This window comes from Macrosteles quadrilineatus, unplaced genomic scaffold, assembly GCF_028750875.1.
Source record: "Macrosteles quadrilineatus isolate MER2022 unplaced genomic scaffold, UCM_ALF_1.0 Scaffold_9__3_contigs__length_116548681, whole genome shotgun sequence".
NCBI classification, from domain to species: Eukaryota; Metazoa; Arthropoda; class Insecta; order Hemiptera; family Cicadellidae; genus Macrosteles; species Macrosteles quadrilineatus.
The window spans coordinates 92715259-92731368 of record NW_026542602.1 but is presented as its reverse complement, the minus strand read 5'-3'; the positions used below and the strand labels follow the sequence as shown (position 1 = coordinate 92731368).

The following is a 16110-nucleotide window of genomic DNA, read 5'->3' as shown; positions in this document are numbered from 1 at the left end:
AATGACGAGAAATTGGCTAACTCGGTCTCAGATGTCTGTATATAAGGAACTTTGACAATAAATCTTACCTCACACAGATTACAACCTTGAATCGTTCTGTTTATTATTTCAAAGGCTTAATATAGTACATTGTTAATACTCTCTTAACATATACCCTACTAAGATAACGTTTTGTTTAGCATAAGTGTACAAAATAGTTTGTTAATACCAATTTAGGGGTATTATAAATTTTATGGATTAAATAAAAGCCAAATCATCACGGCAAAGTAAAATTTATTACTTCTTCAACTTCTTAATAATTTTTGTAAGAAGCCTCCCAATTTTAACGACCTTCCAAACTTGTAAAAAGGTTTCATGGAATGAAATAATCAATTGTAATAGGTTGTATATTATAGGTAACCTTAAACGTATAATTGTAGGGTACTAATTAATAAATATCATAGTATCTTACGATTACGAAAATACATTTATCGATATAAATGTATTCATAGTCAGTGTGTTCTTTACTCACAGCATTACATTTTAAATAATTTCTTGATCAGCTTTGTACGTAACATTATTAATTTGCTACCACTTACCATCTGTTCAATGCATTTTCCGTTTTCAAGTTAACAGAAAAAAAACAAACATATATGTTTTCAGAGTTATTGGAGTTTTTTTCTTTCACATTACATTTTTCTATTTCAACTTTTAATATTGCCCTCTACAGTTAGATCTGTCGCCCTAATTGCCTTGATTTCCTGAACAATCGTATCAGTTATCAAACAGTTTTAATTTAACCGTGTATTTTAAAGCTTTTTAAATTAAACTACTTAAGTACAATTGGCAAAGGAAGTTTGATTTGAAAACCAAAGTAGGTGGCAATGCTAAGGGGCTTTCAGGTAGATTGATGAGATGAAAGAAGGTCGATAAGAGAAGGCGGGTAAATCTTAAGATTAGTTCAGTCCGGGGACTTAAATTCAAAAACTCAACGTGTATTTATGTGAAATCTTTATCAAATTATAATATTTTTTATTAAAAGTAGATTAGTTTTATTAGGAATCGCTATAGTTTGTTCTCTATAACAGCGAACAATTGAAAACCATTCCCATTCATTTATTTACGAAACTTTATGGGTAAAATATCTTGAAGCTAGTCATTTTTTACTTATTTATTTCTTGTACACAGTTTCACTTTCATAAAAACAAATTGTAAATTTAAAAACAAGTTTACGCTTTGAGGAAATTATTTAAAAATAGACACAGGTCGATATGTAAAATTAAATATATCAATTTAAGATCGAAAGGTTTTCTAAGGATCCTGACTCTTTTTTTCTAAAGTCTTTTTTAAGAAATATTTTATATGATCTGTGAGATTAATTAGTAATAAGACATGTATTCTTATACGTCTATTTTTAATTTTGTTATGCTATTATATATGTTATGTATATGTCTGGATATTGATGTTTCTATTTCACAAAAAAACACCGATGATAGTATTAGATTATCTTTTAACTATTTCTATTGAAAAATGTTAAGTTATTCTAATACAAATTTATATATAGGTAACTATGGATCTTTACTATATCCAACTGAAATCATTAATACTTTTTACTAAAATAGCAATTTTATAATTATTCTACAGCTTTGATTTAATTAGTATATTAATTTGATTAAATGACGTGCCAGGTATTGCAGTTAGACCGCGGCATAATGGTGTGGAGCTATTAAATAATTTTGTGTTTCGTTGATCCCCAAAACTAAATGAAAAAAAAGAAAAAAAAAAACAGATACTCCTCTTACAATAAAAGAAAGATTCACATGGAAAACTCCATTTTCTACTAACTGTAAGGTATTACATAGTAAAGATACACGTGTAACAAAGTATTATAAACTACCCGCTTTGCCTCAAACGACATACATATAATATTGTGTTACAAACTAGCAACAGACGTATAAGTGTGTATCGTCATACGACATATCATGTTACACATTGTCACAAGCACTTCAGCAAGTATTTGTTGTCTATTGTACGCGTTGTCAAGTGATTGTAAGGAAGGTAATCTGGTTTGGAAGGTGGCAGATTCATTCTTGAGCGTCGTCGTCTCCTAGCAACAGACGTGTAACCTTGTATCGTCATACGACATATCATGTTACACATTGTTACAAGCACTTCAGCAAGTATTTGTTGTCTATTGTACACGTTGTCAAGTGATTGTATGGAAGGTAATCTAGTTTGGAAGGTGCCAGATTCATTCTTGAGCGTCGTCGTCTCCTAGCAACAGACGTGTAACCTTGTATCGTCATACGACATATCATGTTACACATTGTCACAAGCACTTCAGCGAGTATTTGTTTTATATTTTACGCGTTTTCAAGTGATTGTAAGGGAGGTAATCTGGTTTGATAGGTGCCAGATTTATTCTTGAGCGTATTCGTCACCTAGCAACAGACGTGTAAGTGTGTATCGTCTTTCAGCCCTTCATGTTGTCTAGATACACAGTTAAACTCAAATGTAGGTTCGACTTAAATTTACAGTTATAGTTATCCTTTAATCTTAGATTTTTTACAGTTTAGATACAGTTTATTTTAAAATTAAATTTAATATACTTTTCCTCCTTACAATTATTGTACATAACGATGAGGAGGAGTTCAAGAATACAAGGTTACATGCTATTTACCTAGTTATAAATAATTGTTTCGTTACGAAATAATTATGGACAGGCAATTTTTCCTATATTTTGGACTATGTTTTAACATGTTTTATTGAAGTTAAAAATAACTGAAATAAAAAGCTGTCCCAGCAAAATCCATAATATACATAATATTAAAATTTGCCAGTTGGATCTGAAGACTTTTAAAATGTTGAATAGATATCGGTTACATGACGCATTGGGGATTCATTATATATTTACCGCTTCGTAATAGAATATGGTATACTTGTAAAATTATTTTTAAGTGTTAATTTTAGCCTGTACAATAATTAAAATGTTTTTTTTATTTAACTTCCATCAACATTTGAGTCAGTGCAGAGTAGAAACACCTTTTATCAATTTAAGTACTCCCAGTAAAAAATAATTATGTGTATATATTCTTGTCATTCGCTTATTCGATTTGAAGAGGTTTTCGATGTTCAATTAAACCTGAACTCATACATAATGTTGACCATCTCTTATTTAAAAGCAGTGAAAAAGAATAATTTTAATTTTTAACATAGAAGCACTGTACAATTATAATTTTAATAATTGAAATGAATTACGATTGAATCTGGGAATATTTCCAATAGTTGGTAGAAGGTATTGCATTCAGCTCTGTGAAATAGGAAAAAACAGATTATACAAAATATACAGAATATATAAAACACCACATGCCCACCGGGTGATGTTGCGGACTGGAATATAATACAATGAAAACAAGTGACAATATGAAAATATACGAGACTGGTGATATTGCAAAACATGGATGTTTGATTCTAACACGGCTATGAAATCATGGAGTGAAAATCTTACACGAAGGGAACAGGTTACTGGTAACTACCAGTAAGATGAACAGTAACTATGAACATGTTGCTAGATGAGGTGTTACGAATATAGATATATAATTCTGTAGGACAAACATTTTACCAGAATAATTTGGACGTCTGGTAAGTCGCAGAAAAGTGGGAGGCGTCTTAAATTAAAGGTATTGACCCCAGAGACTCGGGAAAAATAGCAGAATTCCCATAAAAATACCAGAAAAGAAGATATAACGTAAAATATCCACCATAAGAAAATCATGGGGACTGGAAAACGTCTGCATTCCAATCAGCTGTTACTTATTTATTTGCAACGTTTACGCTTATTCCAAAAGTCAAAGCTGTTTCAAAATGTATTTGTTTATTTCTTTTCCGTTTTTATAATAAGTGAAGTAACTAGACAGGGTAGGGGAAGACCTGCAAGACGTGGAAGGGTATCCAGGAATTCAACTGACACCTCTAGGAGGAATACCACCACATAAATCTACACTAATTATAGTTTTTTGTATGCTGATCAGAAACAAAATGGGATGCCTTTACTTTAAACTAAATTTGTCAAATCTCTACAAAAGGAGTTTAAACTTAGAAATAATAACTGGTTCCGTACGCTTTAGCGGTTTTGATCAAGAACTAAGCTTATCTCAACACACCTTTTTTTGCCTTTTCATATTTGACGAAAACAATATCAAAATGTCAATCAGGGAAGCCAATTTTTATCACCATTAACCACAAGACCAAACACTAAAGCTACCCACAAACAATTATATGTTTGCTGTCTTTAGCAGAGTTTAACCTCTGGAGTGATTCAAATTATTTATTGAAAATAACGTCAAAAAAAGCAAACAAAGAAAAAAAAAATCTTTTTCACACAAAAGATATGTTGTACAGGGTATCTATTCTGACACATAGATAGTATAATTCTTACGATAATTTGTTTTAAATTTTAGTGCTTTATAGGGACTTATGTCCCTACAAGTCACTAGTATAGAATATTTCATTCCATGTAGCTAAGTAACATGCTACCCCTAGTTTTGTGGGATAAGATGTGATAGCAAGGACCTTGGTAAAAAAACACACCTTAGTGGTATTATGTTGATATAGAAATTAGTTTGTAATCATTATTAATTGAACTGGTATTTTGAACACCTTTTTAATCGATTTTAGTACTCCTAGTATAAGAAACTAACGTAAATATGAAAATAAAAATATTTTACAGTACTAAACAGATAGAATATTTGAAATACCACATGCTCGTGCCATGTTAAAGATCCGTTTGGGAAATAAAAAAAAAAACAAAAATGTGACACTGTGAGAATAAATCGAGACTGGTGACGCGATATTGCAAAACTGAAATGACATTAGCTTTGTATGGTGAATGACAAGTCGTGACAGCGAGGGTGATTCTGGCATCGCTATCACAAACATGGCAAGAGGGAAAAATGTTGCATGTGATAGGGAATGTGATACAAGCAGCTAGGTGACATGTTACAGGTACTTATGTAACAATTCGTGTGGCTAGGTAAAATGTTAAACGTTGAAAAGTATCGCAATAGATTGTTGTGTTTGTCAACATCAATATAAATTCTAGAGGTGTTTGCAAGGTGGCAGTTTAACCCCTGCTCTTTTTTATATCTAGCGTAAAACTTAAGTTAGTAAGCTTCATTAGTTTATACAGTAACTTTTTGATAAACATCATCTGTAATTATCGGTTCCTTTAGAGATCGAACTTCAGAATTCCTTTACAATTCTTCAGAATTTAAGGCGAGCACGATAATGAATTGACTACTTAGACAAAATGAATAATGAAAAATGAATAATGAACAATGAACAATGAACAATGAACAATGAACAATTAACAATTAACAATGAATAATGAATAACGAATAACGAATAACGAATTATGAATAATGAATGATGAATAATGAATAAAGGATAATGCATAAGAATAACGAATAATGAATAACGAATAACAAATAACGAATAATGAATTACGGATAACGTATAACGAATAACAAATAACGAATAACGAATAATGAATAATGAGTAATGAATAATGAATGATGAAACGCGTATCTTATTATCAGTTACATATACGAAGTTGCATACACGATGTTTTATGAATGCTAAAAACCTTCTTTGATTGGATTTATTCATATTTTAAGCTACCCTAAAATTGATGAAACAAACTTTAACTTGAGCTAACCAAACTCAAACACAGGAAATAAATATAATAGCCAGATTTATATTCTACACTCCAATGTATTACACTTTTCGTGTTAAAGTGGTTATAGACGTCAAATAATAATTTATATTTACAGCTTTTTTTTATCCCCAACGCAGTTTATACACCTTTAATAGACAAACTAAAAATATATGAATTAAAATAGGCTTGCAAGGCTGCGTATTGAATCCAAATATTAAGTGTAATATAAGTGTTTAGCTGAATTGTATAAAAGGATAAAAAGAATAAGCCACAGTGCAGTTTTGGATTGCTACTTGTAATGATATTACCAAATTTGTTTTAACCGTTTGGACTAAATGCGCTATTTATTTTCAACTCTCAGACAGCAGAGCCGAGTCGACCTACTTTACTGAATGTGACACTTCTAGCTAGGATTGGCACCTCGTGGGAGGTTCTGAGGAGTCGTCTGTGCTGAGTGTTGTTTATTGCAGACACTTCACCGTCAAGCCGTCACCAGACACCAACTGAATTATATCTCACCTGTTTGTTACGCTGATACAATACATTGACAAGACAACGAGATTGTTATTCAGGAAAATCAAAAGAGGTAATTTGCAAAAGTTGAAAGAATCTTTCTTAAATTTTGTTTTATGCTTATTTATAAAAATAATAAACCTTTTATCAACCATTTTAAAAGTATTCCCTAATTTAATACAATACTATCCAAAATCGTAATGGGTGTGTCATTTAAAAAATACTGCAAAGGAAACTTCTCTTTTAAACTTATACGTTGTCTAGCTAAGGTTATTTAATCCATATGATGAAAAAAATATAAACTCAAATCACATATAAAATAGATAATTGATAAAACTTTAAAAAAAGATTATTAAGTAAGCTAAAAGACAAAAGAACTTAAATAAAAATGTAACGTAGAAAATGTAAAGTGAATATTTGTTATACTTCTACAGTGTATTAATCCCAGTATCCGAAATCTATTGCAATACATAAACTTATTTACTCCCTTATGAAAAAGTTTATATATGGCCATATAAAATTTTTTTTATCCGGTTATATTTGGTTTTGGACCAAATACAACCAGATATGATCATATATGGAATCCCCCAGATATGATCATATATGGAATCCTCCATATATGGAATTTTTTAATAAAAAATATATAAATAAAGAAAAAAATAACAATTAAACATATTTTTACCTTAAATGGTATAAACTATAAATTAAAACTATAATAAAAATTTTAAATTCAAAAATTTCAAAACAAAATTTTTAAGCATCTGACTGGGAATTGAACCCGGGACTCCGGCGTGAGAGTCTGCCCCCTTAGCCACTACACCACGATTGCTTCATATCATGTGGATGATCAAAACCCATTACGAATAAGAGAAGCTGTATTTGGTCTCGTAAAACAAGATTTTTCTTAGACATTTTATGTCATTTGAAGAATGTTATTATTAATATAGCCTAACTACGTGACATTGATATTTGAGGCTGTTTGATAGCAAAGGTACAATTAATTAATTATTAATATAATATTCTCCTTATTTAGGCCTACTACACTTACAATTTTAAAATTATACGTCAGTTTTAAGATTTTGTTGCGTTATAATAAAATTGTACAATAGATGTATGTACAGGATTTTGTCATCAGGGTTCAAATCTGGATATTTTATTTCTTTACTAATAATTACTTTAAAGGAGAATTGCCTATATTATCTGCCCCCTTACTGTACCACATATCAACTCAATCAGTTAAGTAGTTTGTGCTTGGAGAGCAACAAGAAAATACACAAACTGATAAACTTTAGATTTTTAATATTATAAGAAGTGTTTGGGAGTTTGAGAGTTACATAATCCTAAAGTGGCAACAATCCCTTATAATAATTCCAGTTATTGTCAAAAACTCATTTATAGATGAGCATAAATGGAAAATTATTATTCCATATATGAGTAATTTAATTTCATACCTGGGAGTCATATATGACCATATATAGACCATAATTCCATATATGGAGGATATTTATGGCCATATATGGGCAATATTTTCATATATAAAAAACATGTATGGCCATATATGAACAATAATTTCATATGTAGAAAACATGTATGGCCATATATGGGCAATAATTTCATATATAGAAAACATGTATGGCCATATATGAACAATTATTTCATATATAGAAAACATGTATGGCCATATATGAACAATTATTTCATATATAGAAAACATGTATGGCCATATAAGAACAATTATTTCATATATCGAAAACATGTATGGCCATATATGAACAATAATTCCATATATATACTACATATATGGCCATATATGGACACCACCATATATGGATACAACCACATCTGGCCATATATGCTTCCATATATGCTCATCAAAACCCATATATGGCTTTATAAAACCATATATGGAATTTTGATATGGCCATATATGGCCAGAAATTACTTTTTTATAGGGGCTATTAGGGCTTTAATACATGTTTGTATTTAAAATATTAGGTTGGTTATTATGATCAGCATCAGAAAGATTTAATTGAATGTCCAAAATAAAAATTGCAATATTGCTGGTCCTTTACGGATGAAATGGATTTTTAAATAAGTTTCGTATTTATTTTGGTTGCATAAACTCTCGCATTGCAACAGAGTTTAATGCTTCTAAGGCTTCACTGAAATCTTATTAAGCACATAGAGGGATAATCCTAATCTCTAGGCTTCATTGTACAGTCCTACTTCCTTGGTAATATTAGAATGAAATACAGAGTAAAATAAATTAATACATTGAAATAAATTTATATTGAAGAAATTAAATTAAAACCTTTAAATGAAAAACTTAAAAAGGTATCATTATTTTACTAATCAATAACATGCTCTGAAACCTTATTTTGAATGGAAATTAGATTACTTGATAAAAAAGCCCAACGAATTGTTACAATTTTTATGTAGGGTACAATTAATAGTTAATTACAATAAATAAATTAATAATAATTACAATTAATAATGTAGGGTAAAATAAAAGTTCAAATAATCATTTACAGATTTATAAAAAATTATAAAATAATAGGCTTAGAATTAAAGTTGGTATTTTACTCAACATCCTATGTAACTTTATCTTTTAGAATTTTCTTTAATATAACATGATGTTCATTTTGAACAACTAAATGCACACACACAAAATACGTGTTCATACAAAATTGTTGTTTTCTAAGTAGGCTTTAATATATTTGACCTTATGTGTTTTACATTATTGTTATATCCGTTAAATAGCTTTTGGTTATGTAGTTTTTCATGAAATGTGAGAAAGCTTGTCTGAGCCGTAACATAAAAAAACCTTAAACCGTAATATATTACAGTGTCCTCATATATTAACAAAATAACATTTCAGTTTGGAATTACAACAATTGGCATTTTATATCAGTAAAAACATACTTATTGAACATTATTCTCAAATATTTATACTCGTTTTGAGCTGAAGGGAATTTTTTGTATTTATACTATCTGGCTCATTAACACGCATTTTGTTGTTCACCATTTGTTTAATTTTGTATAACAATGTTACTTTTTTATCAACAAAAGACTATCAATTTGTAAACAATTGTTTGTCCGTAGTGAAGCCAAGAAATAAATCTCATATCAACAAATCTTTTCTTGAGTAATAGAACAACAGTCAACACTAGCGCTTAAATGTCCTTCAGATTAAACATGAAATTTTTTTTTACTTGCACTATTCAAAATCATTAGCAAAAGAAATAACAGAATTTTAAAACTATTCATTATAAACAAAATTTGAAGCTTATTCAAATGATGCTTGTTTTTTCACCAGCAGACATGGTATGGATAAATTCTTGTAAATAATCACCATTGCAGCAACAAGTGTTGTTATCTATCTAGGGGGTGGGGACCTGTTGCGCGCCATTTTGCCCTCCTCGACCCCCCTGCAACCCCCGCCCTTATCACCGGGTGATGTTCCATCGGATCGATGCCATGTAATTACATTAGTTGCCGTAAGAGGACGCTCTTATCTGGATCAACTTGGCAAACGAGTACTTCCCTCGGTAACTCGTTCTTAACCACCCTTACGTGAAATAGGAGCGTAATTCTTTGAAAACTTTGGCTTTCACGTTTAGTATTATATTTGGTTGAATAAAATGAATAAACATACTTTGGAGTAAAAAATTTATTATTTTATATTGCAAACGTAAAACGCTTTTTATATTGTTTAATGTTAAACGGTATTTTTCAAATTAATTAACTCTAAACAAAATAATCGCAGCACTTTATGTAATCAATTTTGAAATCAACTTTCATAATAAAACAATATACAATATATTAAGTGGACCTATGATTTAATTTCACGACATTTTATGATTGTTAATTTGCACTTATTTGTTCAATCAATAGCTTCAGAGAATGTTTTATTTATATTAGTTTAAACACCTTTGTTTTGAACTTCGACCCAATATTTTTTTAAGTACCAGTGTAGCTCAATAATTTTTTTATAAATTGTGGCTTTCTAAGTTTATTAGCATTGAAAATCGTCGAATTTGTGAAGCAAATTTTACTGGTAGATCAATATAATATGAAAACTGTGTGTGAATATAATGAATATAATACCCATAAATAACTTATACTTTATTACAATATAATGTATCTATTACATCCAGGTAATTTGTAAAATATGTTGAAACTGGTATACAGTAGTACTAAATATATACACACACACATATTCAATTCAAATGGAGACTAAAAAGACGAAGGAAGACAAACTTTATTCCATAAACATAGAGCCATCAACCTTTCTCTGAACAAATTATGTTACCGTAAGTATACTGTGGATTTAAGTGTCATGATAAAAATCCCTCTCGGTAAATGAGATACGATTGAAGTTTTACGCCAAATTATGAATTCTCATCTTAGGAAAATCCTAATTTCCTAAGAGTTAACGCGTTTACAACATTTTACCTAAAGTTTTGTTGAATTCAAACAACAAAGAGAGAAGTTCATCCCCTGGGGAGGCCAGCGTAGTTGGTGGCTGGTTGGGCTTCCTTGTTGAAAGTTCTGCGATTCCCTAGTGTAAAGCATCGCACGATTGCCTGGTTTGTTATTAAAACGTATCTGAGTCTTGATCCCAAAGGTACAAGTATCTCAGTATGTAATTGTTGTATACAGCCCTACAACTGTGTATCTCATTAATACATGGACGCATTGAACTTTATTGATACAACACGTAATTTTCATGTATATAGTTCGAACTAGAACTGTGTATTTCACTAAATACATTGAAAGTAGTTTAAGAATCCCAATTTTAAACAATTGGGTAATAAAACTTATTTTTTCATACTGAATTATTGCTGTGTTAAGGTCAAAAGTTTCACGAGATCAAAATTATAGGAAATTTCGTGAAAGATTCCTAGATTCTAAAATTCTCTAACGTGCTTTTGATCAAGTATTACTTATAAAGAAATCAAAGGAACGATACTCTAAACATTTTACGAACCAATACAATACGACCATAGAAGGTAGATTTAGTACTTCAAAAACCAATGATAAACTTTATCCAAAATAATTATATCTCAAACGTTTCATAAGATTTTCTTTTCTTTTCTATTTTTGTATCTACATTTCAAAGTCAGACAGAATTTGTACACCTATTGGCATCCGAGATATTGAAAGTGCTAAATGATGTATTTATTTAATTAAGAACCGTTTATAAAAACTCTCAGTAATGGAACAGGAATTTCTTTTAGTCTGAAGGTGTGTTAGAATGGATGTGTAGGCCTACAGTTCATGAACTTAGCTTGTTGGATCTAAAGCTATATTGGTAAAATCAACTACTCCGACAATTGTAATGGTTAGGACACTGATCATAGTGTCCTACCCAAAGTGGCTGGACTTCGCACCTAAAGTAGTTTACAGAATCATAATCAGTGTTAAAAGTAATTATTGTCCAACGCACCCATCCGCAAAAAAGACACACATTTTTACTCACAAAGGTTAAAAATAAATAATTTAACCACACAAATATTTTTACGTACCTTTTTCATGAAGGACATGACGTTGGTCGGCAGCATGGTGTTGGTGGTTTTTTGTCTCACTACAGTTGAAAGTCCCGAAGGTGAGGGTTTCCCCTCGTATTTTGGTTATTGTCTCCCCCCATTGTCAGGCCGTGGGGAACCGGCGGCCCCCCACTCCGCGCCGGCCGATCCTCCCCATCATTACGTGTCTGAAACATAATAAAATAGATAAATAAACAAAGTCAGATTAACCTTATCAGAGCCTAGCTGAAGTTATTAAATCCCTGATTTTAATAAAATACATAAAACATACTAAACGGGTCATTCAGAGTATTTTCGTATAACTTTGGTACGTTTGTACTGGTTATCTGAACATATTTTTTAAAACATTATCCAACGTCATAGCAAGATACATATTTTAATGACATTAGAAAATTATTATACATTTTTGAAAACCGACGTCCTTGTCATCTACAACAAGTTTCCAAATACTGGTGTTTGACCGGAAAGTTTGTGTTTGAATATTAATCTATCAATCTTGCCTCGGGCCAACTACAATGCATCACATAATCCGAGAACAGAGAGAGAGTAGTTTTTCAGCACCATGACTGAAAGTGTTTTTGCCTCAGAAGTCTACTAACCATATCTGGTAAGATAGCTCACCAGTTCTTGATGTAGGCCCAATCACTCCTGGAGTCCAGCCGGCACCTATTTCTCCCTGCACCCAGACCTCTCCCCCCTCTGAAAATGCCCTACGTCTATTTTTTTCATCGTAATACTCCTTTTGTTTGAAAACTGATTCTGTTATTACGAGCTCGCTATGAATCTCCATTAGCTGAGTGGGTCATGGTTTAGCCCCATGAAAGTGACATTGACTATGCAAAACCTTGTTTGTTTTGTAGCTCGATTTTTGCAAAAACATAGAATTGGTGTTCTAAAACTAAAAGCATTACGGTCCTCTAGTGCTTTGAAACAAGACATTAGTGTGATTATTGAATAATATTATTACGTTCAAGATCAACACTTCTTACAAGTTAGTTATTCTTTTGATAATAACTGCAGATAAACTACTAACAGTATCTTTGTAAAGCACTTGAGTTAGTAAAGTTTTAAAAGCAACTAACATTATTGGTTTCAAACTGAAAATAAACAGATGAATCGGTAACATAAATCTGTTTAATTAACTTTCAGTCAAATTACGTACGAAAATACCTAATGCGAGGAACTAAACTGATCCCATAACAAATTTGAAGCAAAATTATGTGTACTGTTGTCGTTCCTTGGAACCATACATAAATTATTCATTTATATTTTGTATGCTGTAAAATTTTGTTTAGTTGGTTCGTTATTTGTTATTCGTTATTCGTTATTCTTGGGTGATAAAATTGTACATAAACTGGTTGACACTAGCCGGAGTTTAACTGATAATTAATTGTACTAAGGAGATGAAAGAAGAGCTGATCGAAACTTATATCCACTCCACAGTATGAACTGTATCGAAACTGTATGAAGTGGTATTGAAACTGACAGAATCACACGCAAAAACAAATAGGTCTCTTCAGAAACACCTCCGTTTCGTATTAATTTCTTAATCGTGAGTATTTGAAACAAATCATCTACAATTTTGTCAGGTGTTTGACAGTTAATTCTTAAAACTTTGGCCACAAAATCCTAACATGCAGTTGTAATTGCTTTAAGATTGTTAATGACGATGTTAAGTGAATGAAGCACTAATGCGGTTCACTCAATAAACAACGAGGGAGTGGTGTTTGTAAAACGGACTAAGACTCCTTCAACCCTTGTAATCCTGTTTTCCAAAAACAAATAACATGAGAAAGATTTTGATTGGAAAATAAGTTATCTTGCTGCAATGTAATCATAAGGGTGTATCTTGAAAAAAACTATTATTTGAGATTAATAATTATATTGTGGTTTAAAAATACTAAATTTAAGATTGATCTTTGAATAATGTTAACTGTATTTACTTTTAAAGACTGGCTATGTTTTGGAATTCAAAAACTCAATGTGTTTCATTATAATTTTCTTATTTTAAAACAATATAATTTTTAATGAAGCCATGTAAACAATCTATAGAACTATATGATTGTATACAGTAAGATTATTGCAATAGTTCTCACATCGGTATATTTATATATGATAGGAATATGTACTAGTAAATTAATAATAAATTATTAAAACACGTTTTTGCTAAATATATTAGACACAAATATAGTCCATGCACGTGACATTTTATGAGAAAGAAAACCATGTAGAACTCGTTCCTAATATTGTACTGTGTGATCTAAAATTTTCGTAAAACAGTCATCTGTGTTAAAATACGATTATAGCTAGGTTTTAAGCTACGGGCCTACTATTATCCAGTTGTACTCAGCATGGAAATTAAATAAATAATTATTGTTCAAATTAACCACAAAATAATAATGTTGTAACTTTACACAAGAGGATATTCATAAAATGAATTCAGAACTGTAACAAAGACTATTTATAACGTTGCCTTTATTAGGTAACTTAGTATTAGGTGGCCGTTATTTGTTAAGTTAACTTTGGACCTTTAAAAAAATACAGCGGTAACATAGAACGTTTTTGGATTGAACTAACAGGCAGTGTTTATCCAGTCAGTAAATTCGATATCAGTTTAATGTGAAGATCAGTGAAATCCAATTCCACCATCCAATCCATGCTATCGCTCTAATGCCGTCAACCCACCGTCCTCATCCCCTACGTAGGGTGTGATACGTTAGGTACTACAACACTGATAATGTTGTAACCATACAGGAAATATCTAATTAACGATTGCTCTTGTAAATATTACAAACAAAAATATTTATTGAAAGCAATACAAAATACTTTGAATAGTTGTGTATTGCATCACTGAGCCTAAAGAGGCACTTTTCGATGTGAGCTAAAGGTAATAAACGGCTGAATTTGAACATTTTGTTTAAGTATTTCTATGATTAACTAGAGGTCGAAAACTTGACCAAAAACATGTAAGGTACAGACTTATATATTTTCACCCCACGCTGTAAATAAAACATGTGATTGGAATTTTTTCCATTTGTTTTGATTTTCTGTTTATATTTTGTTGTTGTTTCGTCCCCAGCATGGCAACCCATAAGGCCAATGTTTATGTTTAATTAAGTTTTTGGGTTAATTTTTTAACCTATTTTAAATATGCATAGATTTGCCCGGCCTTTCATACGAACAGAGAAAAATGGTTTTATAGAAACATGCTTACCTATTAATATATAGATAAGTAAATGGTCTATCGTAAACGTTATATTAGATGTAATTAATAGCATGTTTACATTGTTATTAGTTTTATATACTTAACCAGTTAAATAAAAAAACTGAAATTTCATATCTTGTTTATCATTAAATATGCGTAGCCGTTACTGCGAAAAATATACTTTTACTTTTGTTTAGGAACTGTTACAGAGTTAGGTAATGTATTACATATTTCCAAATCGTACTTGGCATCACAAATAATAGTTAAAAGATAATAATTTATTTATGGACTTTCGTAGGCTACTGTCTGAAATCAATAGTAGACTCAAGGAAAATACAGGTATCTCTGAAAGAAATAAAGCTTTGCTTTACACGTTTTTACTTTCTCCCCCTATACCATAGTATATGGAGAAAGTATTGTTTTCGTCAAAATTTTCGAGTTTGAGTTTTGAGTGGATATATTCGTTTTGGGTCCCCCTGGACCCAAAAAGTGGTTTTCGAAGTGATGTCTGTGTGTGTGTGTGTCAGGATGTGTAGAGAGCTAGGGACTAAATTTGTGGTCCGATTTCGATGAAATTTGGTATGTAGGTTCTAAGCCATGGTATCTCCAGTAGTTTTTTTTAATTTTTTTGAAATTTTGATATTTAATGGTGATTTTCCCTTAAAAACCCATAAAAACCCGGAAAAATAGGATTTTCTCGAAAACGGCCCGAACGATTTTGATAAAAAATTTAGTATGTTGTAGCTAGCCCTTTAAATTCTGAACAAAATGGCACAAATTCCATTTCTGTAAAAAATACCGTTCAAAAGTTATGGTAAATTATGTAATTTTCCCATAAAAACCCCATATAGTAACGAAAAATAGGATTTTAGAAAAAAAAACTGGTTTTAATTTAACATAGTACGAGCTGTTGGCCCGTCCTACGTAGGGAATTGAGTAGTTTTTTTCATTTTTAAATATTTTTTTTATTTTTAATGGGAATTTTCCCATAAAACCCCATAAAATAACGGAAAAATAGGATTTTTCCAAAAACAGTCGGAACGATTTAAAAAAAAAAAATTGGCATGTTATAGTCCTTTATATTCTGAACAAAATGGTACAAATCCCATTTCTGTGAAAAATACGGTTCAAAAGTTATTGTAAATAAT

General features: G+C 30.8%; 1 protein-coding gene across 2 annotated transcripts in view; it reads right to left on the bottom strand.

Moving 5' to 3' along the window:
• Positions 1 to 16110, bottom strand: part of LOC129002017 (regulating synaptic membrane exocytosis protein 1-like) — a 286069-nt gene that overhangs the window by 144007 nt on the left and 125952 nt on the right. For both annotated transcript variants that reach the window (XM_054429503.1, XM_054429504.1), the window contains exon 2: positions 11737 to 11924. In XM_054429503.1, coding sequence (XP_054285478.1) covers positions 11737 to 11772 — 36 coding nt within the window. In that variant the 5' untranslated portion in view covers positions 11773 to 11924. The remainder of the gene's footprint in view (positions 1 to 11736; positions 11925 to 16110) is intronic.